At 37.4% G+C, this 14089-nt stretch overlaps 1 protein-coding gene across 1 annotated transcript in view; it reads right to left on the bottom strand.

The window, feature by feature from the left end:
* Positions 1-9636: 9636 nt before the first annotated feature.
* The window catches only part of PLCL1 (phospholipase C like 1 (inactive)), a 294860-nt gene continuing 290407 nt past the window's right edge, over positions 9637-14089 (bottom strand). The window contains exon 6 of the mRNA XM_031452062.2: positions 9637-11339. Within this exon, the coding sequence (XP_031307922.2) occupies positions 11157-11339 (183 nt within the window). The 3' untranslated portion in view covers positions 9637-11156. The remainder of the gene's footprint in view (positions 11340-14089) is intronic.

Here is a 14089-nt window from a genome sequence, read left to right on the forward strand (position 1 = left end):
CGACAAGCTTGGTCTTATTCTTCTTATTTAAGTTTAAAGAAGGCAAATAAGTTTTTGTTTTAATAATATTATAAATGTGAATGAATTACTGAGGTTAGGAAATTCACACATGCACCTAGAACCTTAAAACATATCACACTTATTTCTTAAATTAGCCAAAATACTGTTAGATGAGGAAATCTGAATTTATATTATAGCCTCTATCACTCAAACTAAGTTTGGTTTCCAGAAGGCAGTTCAGACCAAGTTGACAGAACCACTGCTGTATGCAGCACTGTGAAAATGCTGTTGTTTGCTGCACATGGTGCCCCTAAAGGACAAATTCTTGGAGAAGGGTCAGAATGGGAGACTGTGAGACAGATGTTTGTGAGCATGTGTGATGTTCCCTGTGGACTCCTAGAAATAAATGAGTGCGTACGTTAGCTGAGAGGGAAAGAGACAGAAAGATATTCCTCTGCTCAATGTGAGCTGCATTTGTATCCACAAGCCGAGGAAGCCTGGAGAAACACCCTGCCATCTACAGGCATTCCCATGGACTAGAACACAAAGAAACAAGATACTGATCAAAGAACCCCTGCCTTGCATATTCAACATTTAGGAAGACTTCAGAGGTTCTTCAGCAGAAAACTTCCAAAATGAATTGGGTCACATCCTTTTAATGGCACTTTTCCTGAATTTATTTTAATTAGGAAGAAAACAGAATCACCACCAAATCTGAATCTGGATATGGTAACTAAATACATCAATGGAAAAACCTGAATTCTTGAACCAACATCATTATCTTAAGCTGCTTCATTTGGTTTGGTCTTGGTCTCTAACAGAGATCTTAAAACAGGACTCTACTGTAGGCAAGTGAAACCCATGTACAAATGCATAGGTGCAGGGAGAGCCACAGGGTGTAGTCCACGGAAAGAGAGATGCAGGGGGTGGGAGGGTGATGAGAAGTATCTGTGGGAACTACGATAGACGCGGATAGACTGGGTATTTTCTTAACTGCCAGTGACTTGAGACTGATGAGAATATCAGAGATATACAGAAACAATGTTTTTGCTTGACTTCTAAACAGCCAAACAAGTGTTTTCTGAAAGAAGTGGCATTTATTTTTTTCTTTCTAAAAATATTTAAAAGCAAAATTTTCCATCACTTGACCCAGAAAAAAATGGGTCATATCTCAGCTCAACAAGACCACCGAGAAGCTGCTGGAGCTCCCTCTGAAACTTTACTTCAGTTAGTTACCTAACCTTTGTTGCCAGCTGGTGAAATTATGCCTGTTGAGTTTAGAAGTCTCAGTGGACTTTCAGTCCTGTGGCAGACGGTGTTTCCAGTTAGCCAAGGCAATTTCTCCTCCTCCACCTCCATTACCTCCCAGCAAACACCTGTCTGTATGGAGCATAGTGACAGATTCCTTCCCACCAACAAACACCTGTGACTCTTTGTTACATTCCAAAGAGCAAGGGACATCACTTCTCCATGTGGTCCAGATCCATCCTTTGTGGAAGGAACCTCTTGCAGCTGTGAAGCTCAAATCTTCAATGGGGGTCTCTTTGCCTGGTCAAAGTCTTTGCTTGTTTCCTTTCTGTTTTATTTCTTTTTACTCAAAACCCTTGTCACCCGCTGACCAGTAAACTGGCATTCCCATAAGCCTTTTCAGCTCCTTTGCCGAGAGACAGAATTACTTCAAACTCCAGGTGGTCAATACCTCCAATCAGAGCCCACAGCTTGTTCTTTATGACCCCCCAAAACTCACTTAATGCCTGCAAAAACCAAATATCCAGTAAATTCCTATTGAACCGACTTGCACAAGCTGAAAGACAAGTCTTCTTACACAATGCATAATGAAACACTTCTTTATTAAGCAAAATGCTGATAATCTCTCAGGTGATTAACCAACCAGTCTTAGTCACACACCGAAATCACCTGGATTTTTTTTTTTAATGTGATTCTCAGGAGGAAGAGGCATTGTGGGTTTTTTTTTTTTTTTGGTTGGTTGGTTTTGTTTTCTTTAAACAAGGCTTTCCTTTATGCAGCCTTTCATATTTGTTTCCATTTCATAAGACATGAAATGGAATCTTAATAGATTGAATCTTATAATGTTGCCAATAATTTCTTCCCTCATGTCACATCATGGAAACTGTGATAAAATAATGAGAGTCCAGACACAGAAAAATCACCATGCCCCAAACAGTGACCCTTGCTAATATCCCTAATAACACAGACACTCAGTAGAAAAGACACCACTGATTATGACCTTCATCTCCATGACGAATTTCACAGTGAAGATGGCTGGAAATAAACCTTTCCACTCTAAGTAGGCAGAGGAGCTGTTCATCATACTACGGTGTCTACTCTATTTTGTTTTTGATGTGTGTGAGCACACACGTGTAGTTTGTGTATATGTGTTTATATTCCAGTCAGTAGGGCCTAGTTTGTTGTTTTCTCTCTATCCATATTCCTTTTGCTTCTCAGCCCAGCCACACAAAAACTTCCCATTCCACAGCATTTGCAAAGCCATTTAACATAACCCATATTTTGCTTCCCTAGTGAAAAGACATTGATTGTCTTCCCATATCAAGTGTGTGTAACAAATAAGTCATTTCTGTAGTCACAGTGTCTCACAATGCATCCAAAAATAAATAGTAATAAAGAAGATAGCTTTGAATCTCAAATATAGAACAAACCTTCTCAGAGAGAAAAACTAGCAGTGTTCTTGTTGATAGAGTTGCCTGTTGCCATGGGGAACAAATCTAAAGATTCTATGACATTTCCTGGGACCACATGAGCCAAGTGGAAAGGATGCTTTTCAGACATCAACCCCATGTTCATATAATTACTGAGGAAACTGGGGAAGGGAAAGCTTAAATGAGGTATATATAAATAGTCCATACGTGGCCCAGGCATTACAAGATTGCTCTCTGAAATGTGTTATTTCTGCAGGTACAAAAACTGCAAAGAAAATAAAATGAGAGAAAATGACAACAGACCACCTGAATTTTAATACCATTACATCCTGAAGTGTAACGTATGGGGTAACCAGACTTCTCATTTTCACGTCTCTAACTCTACCCTAAGACAAGCAATACTAAGCTTCTGCCATTCATATGATCACAGGACCTGTAGATGTGACTGTAGCAACACCATTTCTGTTTCATGAACATTTTGTCGTCATCTGGGTGGTGGAATGGACATGGCCCTCTGGGATTCTGGCCTAAGCTCCTGGGGCAATGGTGACATGGGAGAGAAAAAGACTAGGGGAAGGATGGGTGGTGAGGGGTGTGGGGGGGTGGGTAGTCAATACCTCTTACATGATAATCTGACTTTAAATCTCTTGTAGTTACAATGGCAGGGAATACTGCAGGCATGTTTATGACTATAAAAGGAAATAAAGCATTATTTTGTAAGCTGCAACAAAGAGGCACTGCCATATTATGATTCCTTGCACATACCTGAGGAAAGAATACAATCTATTCACCACCGACTGGAAAATGAGCTCATAATCCATAGAGCTTTAGTCTCTCTGTGGAATATAGTTTTCATGACTATTTAGAAACTGTTCAAGAAGAAAAGAATTAATGAACAAATTTTTTTACTCAGAAACGTATTTCAAATCTCAGAGATGTTAAAATGTTCTCTGCAAAAAAAAAGGGGGGGGGGTAAAATCTGACACAGTTAACAAATGAACAAATACAAAAACCAATTTTTGAAGCATATTCTCTTACAATTTGATTTTTTTTTTGAATAGGAAAATCCTAATTCCTTAAATTGTCATGTTCAATTCCACTTCGCAACTAAACTGAACTGACGGCATGAGAAATTAATTGATAAAGAAATCCATTGTGATATTTAAACCAAAAAAGAAAAAGAAAACCTCCTAATTTGATGACTGCTGAAATCCTCAGATTCAGTGAGAAAACCCTTTGTTTTCACCATGGAGGGTGGTCTGCTGTGGAACACGTGGCCCATTAGAACAGGTTCAGGCACACCTCTCCTCTGAGCAAGCAGAGAATTAACCAGTTAGAAGTGGGAGTGGTACACAGGAGTCAAAATCAAATGGAGATTGTACAAGGATAAAAGTGGATTTGATTGGAGGAGGAGCAAACTCAGAGTATTCACTGATTTATCTCTATGGGATGTCCTTTGAGGAAGATTTAACAATTTTTTTCCAGAAATCTTGGTATTTTTCTTGCTTAAAAGGCTAATTGAAAATTTGAGCTCAGGAGGGAATCAGTGAGCATATTGTGGAAACATAGAAAAACATCCTGAGTGAGGTGGGGAAGCAGCAGGAAGACTGCCGTGAAAGGAGACAGAAGAAATTCAGAATGCGGGGCCGTAATTATAAACCTCCATCCTTTCCCACATGTACCCCTGTTGCTCTACTAAAAGGAATAAAAGTGCTATGCCCTGAAACTCGACCTAAATATGGCGACAAGGAGGTTAGAATATTGCAAGTCCAGTGTATTAGCCAGGCCTTCTCACCAAAGTGCTGGGGTTTCTATACTCTCCCAGCCCCATATGCCTGGCAGGACTGTATTTTAGGAAGAAAAATCAGAACTCATGGTGACCCAGGTATGGATATACTGATGAACGACACTGTGCAGGAAATCTAAAATCTGGACTCTCCAGCTCACAAGGTCAAGATACTGATGCTGTACGTGCTGACTAGTGGTAGCTGTGTCTCTGAAGCAAAGCAGATAAAGAGAACTTTAAGAATACAGGACATTAATATCAGCTACTGAGCGAACTTCTAATAATGGAACAGCAACACTGCCCTTGAGATTTTACTTGAATAGCATTCTTTGTCATTCAGCCGTGTCTCATTGCTTTCTTCAGAGATAAGAATTGCTATCAAATATTCTTATAAAAGCTTCTGTTCTCCTTTCCTATGTCAATGGTTTGTTTTAATCATAAAGCAGTTGTGAATTCCTTTTTGAGAAATGCTAAAATCTGTGGTTACATAAATAATAGATAAAAAGGACTATTAAGCAGTGTGCCAGGAGCTGTTGTATGTTTGTTTGTTTTACTAATCCTAAAATCTAAACATTTATGCATTATATTTTATAAAGAGGTTGTACAGAAGAAAGGATAATATTTGTATGGCGTATTTGGAAATAGACAAAGGCAGACACAAGAGTCATTACAAGCAACATCAAATCCACCAATCACCAAACAAACAAAATGTATATAAAATATGCATTCATATATATATATATATATATATTCTAACATATATATTCCAACATATTCCAATATATATTTCAATTAGGGCCTGGGGAAATTTAAAGAATTTAGGAGAAATTTAGAGCCTAGAAGTCCATTTACACCTAAAGCCACCAGGCTGCCAGGAACATGGTCACCATGATGTAAACATGTGAAGAAAGAAATTCCCAGCATTGCATCTTTGGAACTTTCTTGGGCTTAAGCTTAAATATGACCTCAACATATTTTGGATGACTTTCTATTCTGGTTTCCTTTACCTTGTTGACAAGATACTACTAAAAAGAGCAGTGGAATTAAAAGTCACCAAATTGAAAGCCAGTAACTGTAACTTGTAGAGACCCCCAGACAAAGAAATATGTCCAGGTTTCCTCAACAGATGAGTGAGGTTATAGAACCTATCACAAAATGTAAGAAAGTTGCAAAACAAAACACCACACCATTTGGGATAAAATTAATAAACCATGTAAAAAGCCTTTCCCTTTTATTACCATGAGGCTGTCTTTTTATTAGGAATTAGAACACTTGAGGCTTTGCTAAGTCTTGAGTGCTTACCCCTAACATAACTAGATCACAAAATAACACCAGATCTTGTGGCTTAAGATCAAAGATTTAGTTCTTCACTTAAATTTTAAGGTTTTAACAACATCCAAGCAAAAGTGAGCAAATCTAGCAAGAATAAACTTATGTCATTTTTGAGGAAAAAATTGGGGGATAAAATATTACAAGAGCCAATCACAAGATACAATCCATATGAATTTATAAAAATATTTTGTAACATGAAAAACTATAATAAAAAAATCCTACAACATAAAGGAACATGACCATAACACAAGAGTCATGGAAGGTCATACTTACAACTTTTTAAGAAAATTTGAGATAGCATCTCTTTTATACTCAATAAAATGTAAGAAGAAATGATTTCTATGAAAAAAAGAAATCTTGCTTCACTATTATCGTTTGACCTTGGGAAAATTACTTAATTTCTCTGTGGAAAATTAAAATTTCTGAAAATGGCAAGAGTAACATTTCTGGTTTCACATGCCCTTTTGGAGACTTACCACACCTCAACAAAAGTAGAAATCTGTCCCACCCATCCTTAATACTGTGTATGCCTTTGTGGCTGCTTCAATGACGTGATGCAGTGGAAATGGCACTGTGTGCCTTATAAGTTATAAAAAGTGATGCAGCTTCGCCATGCCTCACTCTCTTAAGGGACACTTGCTTTTGGGATCCAGCCATTGTGCTATAAGGAAGCCCAGGCCCCATGCAGAGGCTACGTGTAGATCATCCAGTTAAAGTCTCAGCCAACAGTCAATATCCATCACCAGCCACAGGCAGGAAAAAGGCTTCAAATGATTCCAGCCCCTAGCCTTCAAATCATCCCCACTGACACTGCGTGGAGGAGAGGTGGGTACCCCTGTTGAACCCTACCTAAACTGCAGATTTGTGAACAAAATAAATGTTCGTGATTTTTTAACCCAATAGGCTTTGGGGTGATGAGTTTTGCAGCAATAGACAACTAAACAATCTTTAAGCCTCAGTTTCCCTTTCTAAAGTGGGGATAATAATGATATTAATCTCTAAGATTGTTTTGAGGACTAAATAATAAAACATAAATAAAATGTATAAGGATCAGAAAGAAAAAGTGAAACTGTTATTATTTGCAGATGACATGACTGTATACCCATAAAATCCAAAATAATACATAGGTAATTAAAATTAACAAATGAGTTTAGCAAGTTCATTTTATACACGGCCATCAGAAAACAGTCAACTGTATTTTCTATATACCACAAATAAGCAATTTTGAAATTTAAAATTTAAAGTGTTACTATTTCTGACAGCATAAGAAACATCAAATACCTAGGAATAAATATAATGAAAGATGTGCAAAACGTTTACACAAAAATCTCTAGAATTGTACTAAGAAAAATTAAATAAGACCTTAAAATGGAAAAATACACCATGTGAATAGATTGGAATATCAATAATGTAAATATGTCAGAACTCCTCAAAATGATACATACATTCAATGTAATACCAACCAGAATTCCAGCAGGTGCCTGATAGAAATTGACAAGTTGATTCTACAATTTATATGGAAATGCAAAGAGCCAAAAATAACCAAAAAAAAAAAAATGTCAAAGAAGAAAAGTGGAGCCTACACTCTCTGATATCAAAATGTTATAAAGCTATAGTAATTTAGACAGTATGGTAATGTTGCCTGAACAGACATAGACCAATGGAATCAAATAGAGATTCCAGATATAGACACACAGATGTATGAGTGCTTCATTTTTCACAAGAGTGTCACTACAGAGTTGTGGACAAAGGACAGTCTTCACAATAAATGGCCCAGTCAACTGATTATCCATGTTAGGGAGAAATGAAATTGGACCTCTATCTTACACTATACACAAAAATCAATTTTAGGGGATTGCAGATTTGAAGTGAAAAGTAAACCAAGAAAACTACTGACAGGTAATGTAGGAGAATATTTTCATGGACATAGGGGCAAAGATGTCTTCACACTAACCATAAAGGAAAAAAAATCATAAATTGGATTAAATTAGGGATTTATACATCAAAAGACAGTAGCAACACACATGACAAACACAGGGTTAAGATTCTTATTAAGTAAATTCCTCTTAAAAATAAATAATAAAAAAATAAAAATATACCACCCCACCCAAAAGTGATCAAAAACAAAGACAATCTCTATGAGATTATTATAGTCAAAGAATATACTAATATGTGTTCAATCTCACTAGAGAACAAAGAGAAAGAGAAATAAGATATTTAACCTAGATTGACAAAGATGAAAATAAGAAAAATTAAACTTAGTATTAGCCAAGATTTGAGCATTTTCATAAACTCCTGGTAGGAAATTAAATTGGACAAGTTTTCCATAGCCTTGATTCAGTGACCAAATAAAATATGTCATTTATGGTCTAGATTCCAAAGGCTGAGAGCTCCAATGTACATGTACGTTACTGACAAAAAAAGATTTCCAGGATGTAGTGCTTTTATTGTTGTAAAAAGCCTGTTACAAAGAAGTTTATATAATATGATCTCATTTTTTATTAAAAATGAAAGCATATTTATGTACATGTATAAATGCTAAACAATGTCTGAAGGGGTATAAATCTAAATGTAAAACTGGGTGATTTTTATTTTTTTATATATTTTTCTATTTTTGCCATTTTATATTGATCATTAATATTTTATTATAAGAAAATAGGATGAAGTTCTTTTTATTTGCGGTTATAAAGAAAAAAGTTAATAGTTGAGTTTACATTTTTGAGAATTAAATTTGAGAATTAAATTAAAAATCAAAATCACTGAATACTCTTGCACATAAAATCAGACAAACCAGAATTCAAAGTCAGTTCCTTCATTTACTATATCAGTGGCCTTGGGCTTTCTCACCTATAAAATGTCAGTGATAAAACCTACCAGCTCCATCTCACATCCCCTGGGTAATGTAAAAATTAATAAATAAAAACAGAATTAATATATACCACGTAAACTTTCTAGCATCACCAAAAGCTAAGAGGAGAGAAGGGGGCTTTTTCTACCATGGTTTAAGTCTGGAAAGAAGACACTTGTAGAATGTAATAATGTAAAAAGGTTGGTTTGTTTAATTTTGCTATTCCATCCAGAGGCAAAACTGTCATTGGGACCTCTTCCTTTGCAGCTTCTCAACTCTCAGAATCTAAAGCTTCTGCACCCCACAACTCGCTCCCTGTCTAGCAAGGATACCCAACGCAATGGAGCAGAAAGTGGCTGACACCAGAAGTAGCATTAGATGAGGTGGAATCATATTATGTTCTCAAGAATAATTGAGTTAAAAAAAAAAAAAAAAGAATAACTGGGTAGATCCTAAGTGTGCATGGAGCCCCAGGACACATGGAATAAATTAGGGAAGCCACTCTCAAGGATTGGATTTGACCCTAGAGTAAAGAAAGGAATAAATATTCTTTGAGGGTTTGTCACCCTTTATCTTGTCTCCCCACCTCTCTGCTCCCCAGGAAAGGTATGGATTTCTCCGAATGGAATGCAGGGAGGTGAAGAGGTCCACAGGCGAAACCAGCAAACTGGCTGATGTAAGGAGGGTTTTGTTTCGGTATGTGTCACCTCTTTTCCATCATACGGGGCTTAGATTCCTGCATTCCTTCTACCATGCAGGTTAAATATACTGGAGGGTAAAGACATTTTCTCAGGCTATTGTAGTAGCACTGGAAACCTACCTTAAAATGAGCTCATCTACCTTTCCAAGCGGCCAGTTTTAAACTCAAGGAGAAATATCATCTTATCTGGTCCATGGATATATCACCCCCTGTAAGATATTTTTGATATCATAACTCATTTTCATGATCATTCCTTTATCAATTAATTCACAATAAAAGAGAACAATAAAAGTGTTGTTTCATATCTTTACTCTTTCAGTAATGTGCAACATGAACATAATAGTGTTAAGAAGTCAGAAATAACTTAACACAGTAGCTATAGAAGATGTTTATATTTCCAAAATTTCAACAATGATCTTCCTTAGGTTCCCCCAAATTAGCATATTTGTTAATCAAATTAATTAAGAAGCTTTTCAAAATAAAAGCAATGTTTTAAATAAATATATTTTCATAACCATAGAACATTTAGTTCTGCTGGAGGTAACAAACATATTACACTCAAGTACTTTATGAAGATATTAGGGTAAAAGTGATCTGGATGCAATTATAAAGGTACCCTAATTAGCCATTTGCTTCTTTTAGGTATATGTTTTTTTCTGCATGTGTTAAATTGATACCATAGATATTTTGCATCAATTACTTCTTAAATCATCACAAAGATGTTACCTGACCCACAGAATTTATATCAGCTCACGGTGAATGATATGATATTGGTTGGACAATGTTTTTAAATTTAAATGTAGTACTCTAAATTAAATGCAATGAAAGCCAAAACCCTCTAGTTGCCTATGTCTATTATAAATGTTAGATTCCCAGTTTGGAAGAATAAGACCTTCTTACAAATCTCAACCTTGAAATTTCATAACTGAATATTATTGTCACATCAAAATCTTAATTATAACAGAGTTCTCTGTGTGTTTCAGAGTACCACATGGGTGCGTGTAAATTCAACTATGATCAGCTTTTCCACTGAAATCATATCTGTTTAGTAAACAACTACAGAAAACTTTCTAAAAATTGATTTTATTTATTAAGTATTTTTAAGAGTTCACTAACTGAAGATATGACTTTGCTGATCTCCCCAGAAATTCTGATCATTTGTTTCTCTTTCATTCACTTTTATTTCTACTGTGATTCTTAGGAATTTGTCTAATCTGTATTTAATCTATTAAAACATCTATGCGTTGGTAAATTTGGTTTCCTTCAATAATAAGCCATGTTAAGATTTCTAAATTAAATGACAAACAGAAGTAAAGTTAAACACAGCAACAAGTTATAGTAAGTGCTCTTTAGAATTTCAGATTAACAATTTTGTCCCAAAATGGTAAAGTAATAATTTACTAAATGAATAATGTAACACAGAATAGATTTTAACAAGAACTCTCTCTCTGTCTCTCTCCATCTCTCTCAATCACTTTCACTCTCTCTTCCTCTCTGTCTATCGCTCTGTCTATGTCTCTCCATCTCTCTGTCTCTGTCTCACTCCCTCTCTCTCACACACACACACACACACACTTCCACCCACTTCCATACGTGAGTATGTACACATATCTCAGAATTTTAAAACACTGCTACTGAAGGTTTTAACTTAGATAAATTAACTACATTAAAATACTGACATTGTGAAAGTATCTGTTTATGTCTAACACCCCATAGAGGGAGTCTTTTGGTGAACTTCTTAAAAAGCATAAAGAAAGAAAACCCAGAGTCCTTGACAGGAAGGAAGGGTGACGGTGTGGGTGCCACGCGGGGTCACAGCTTCCCACTGTCCTCGCCACCCTCTTTCTCCTCTATGGCTTCCAGGCTGCGCTTGCTCTTGGCCTCGGCACCGCTGCTGGGGGCTTTACTAAGTCCACACGACAAGCACGCTAGCTGGATCTGCTTCATGTTTTCTAGAGCTTCATTCTTGGCATTCTTCAACAGATCTCCTTGGCCCTGCAAACAGGCAGAAATGGACACCAAAGAAGAAAGTTATGGGCCAGGCATATCCTGATGCCATCTCTCTTTATCACTTGCGCTCCTACTCAGTGAGGAAACAGACCCAGGCTAGAGAGCCCACTTTTCCAGGGTTTAGGCCAACGTCCTTTTCTCACATTATTGAGGGTCTTTGCTCTTTAAGTCAAAGACCTCAACCTGAGCATACCCAGTGAACTCTGTGGTTGCCAGCAGCCCCCGGAGACCCCTATGGTAGGGAAAGCCTCCGGGGACCCTCCTCTGAATGTGCTGTCCTCGTCAGGCCCTTCCATCACCAGGGTCTGAGACCTGCTACACTGCACGCTCCTGTCCCACCCAACCCAGCATTCCTAGGCTTGGAAGAAAACAAGGGAAGACACTCTTCCTAAATGAACTGAAAATTAAATCAGCCCTCGCAGTGTACAAGAGCTTACAAAGCAAAATACCTTCTGTAAGGTAAGTCATATGCCCTTTTACTTGGTGAGCTGGTTTTTTACATACTGGATTATCCCTGCAGTCTGCCTTTTGATAAGGTACTAGTTACCCACATTCCTTCTGTCTTCTCCATCACCCCGAGGACAATGTTCCCATCTGGCTAATGGAGAAAGAGGCTCCAGACACCCAGCGTGCCAATCAAAACAGAAAGCAAATGAGGATCACAGGGAACCATCAGCTGTCAGCTACATCAGTGCCTGAGAAAGGGCTTTCCCCATTATTTTTCTTCTTTTTTAGTTCACTGTTATAATAATTGAGTGTGTGTTCTGACGCTGGTCCAGGGGCCTGAAGGAGTCAGTGCAGGGAAGCCAGCACGTGTTCCTGTTGTGTACAGACAAAAGAGGAAGCAGTTCCGCCTCTCTCCTCTCCATTCTCACGACAATGCCTGAGAGCGTGACCTTGAAACTGGAGGTTACATTCAGGGCTAGAGAGTTCCTCTACAAAGCAGAGACTCCGAGAAGGCATAAGTCACCTATTTCATGTGAGATACTTCATGATACACTGTTTTTCTCCCCCTTTTTAAAATGGAAGTATAGCTGATTTACAATGTTGTATTAATTTCCAGTGTACAACATAGTGATTCAGTTATATATATATATTTTTTTTCATATTCTTTTTCATTACAGGTTACTACAAGCCACTGAATATAGCTCCCTGTGCTATACAGTAGGACCTTGTTGTTTGTCTCTTCTGTGCATAGTAGTTTGTATCTGCAAATCCCAAACTCCCAATTTATCCCTCCCTATTCCCTTCCTCCCAGGTAATCATAAATTTGTGATACAATGTTTTATCTCTTTAATTTGATGGATGCTTTTACCTTAGAGTGTATGAGGAATCTTGTACTTAAAAAATGCCTTCGAATAGTTCATTCCTTAAAATCTGTAGAGGCACTTGCCAATTCTATCTTACATCATGATGCTAAATCTTTCTAATAACAGCCTTTAACTATATGGGGCGGGTGAATAAGTAGGGCTTTGCTTGATATTTTTGTTAAGGTGAACTTACCCCCATTTACCTCAGCCATGGATTGGGGGTTTAGAAGCAGTCCTGGAAGTCGCAGAGTCGAGCCTCCTCATAAGGAGAAAGGAACTGAGCCTGCTGAGGTGAAGGGAGTGACCCAAGGTCCCAGCTGGTTATGACTGAGCTGGGATTAAAGTCCAGGTCTTCTGCCTCTTGGTTCACTGCCCTATTTCATACACCACATTTATAATTTAGACTAAGACCAGAGACTAAAGAATGAATGAACACTCTTTCAGATAGAGGTGGACTTTCCAAGGGAAAAATATTCACTACACCAGCAGCAGGGAGTCCGTTCTGAACAGTATAAACATACTGAATCCCCTCTGGACGTTGAAAAATGAAGTCACGTCCACTTTGAAAAATGCAATTCTTAAGTAATAATAATACAGCATATAAAGTGCTTGCTCTCTGCGGGCATTCTTCTTCATGCTTTACATATGTTCTTTATTCAGTTATCACAACCTCCCATGAAAGTGGCACTTTTCTTATTTTAAGTTTATAGTGAAAAAACTGAAGCCTAGTGACCCCCTTTCCAAGAGTCACACAGCTGCTAAGTGGTAGAGCTGGGGTTTAAACAAAGTGCAGCAGCTGGCTCCAGACTCTGTCGTCTTAACCACTACATGATGTGGCATCTCTTCAAGGCAAACTGTGCTCTCTCTACAAAGCACATTAAAGCCTCCGAGCCACTGTTACCTATGGAAACAACACAGACAAAAAGGCAATCATTGCCCAGGTGGCACAGTCTGACAGAATTTAGAGATGGGATCTAGAAAGTCAGGAAGGTTAAGATTGCACCAAGATACGCTGGCAGGGGCAAAAGTCAGAGTATCTTAGTTTTGCTTTTAGCTCCAGCAGTTTCTCCCTGGGCCGTTTGCTCACCTGTAAAAATGATGAAACTATTCTTCTGCCTTCCTCACAGTTTTAAAGATTAAAGAAAATATGTTGAAAAGCTGTTTGTGACTTAAATAATCACAAGTAAACTAGGCTATTAGATGATATGAAAAGCAATTAACATAGTCTATTACTAAAATAAATATCTTGGTGCTGTGCGGATTTTAATAGAAATTTTACTAACTTGTTTAAAATGCACCTTCAACAGTCTGTTTCTACAGAGATGCGGATATTGCTACTGCTTTTCAAATGCAAAGATTCTCCTAAAAAAACTGTATTAGGAAATAGGTTATACCCACACTCATTTTCAGATTATTACTTTTAAG

This window comes from Camelus dromedarius, chromosome 4 (assembly GCF_036321535.1).
Source record: "Camelus dromedarius isolate mCamDro1 chromosome 4, mCamDro1.pat, whole genome shotgun sequence".
NCBI classification, from domain to species: Eukaryota; Metazoa; Chordata; class Mammalia; order Artiodactyla; family Camelidae; genus Camelus; species Camelus dromedarius.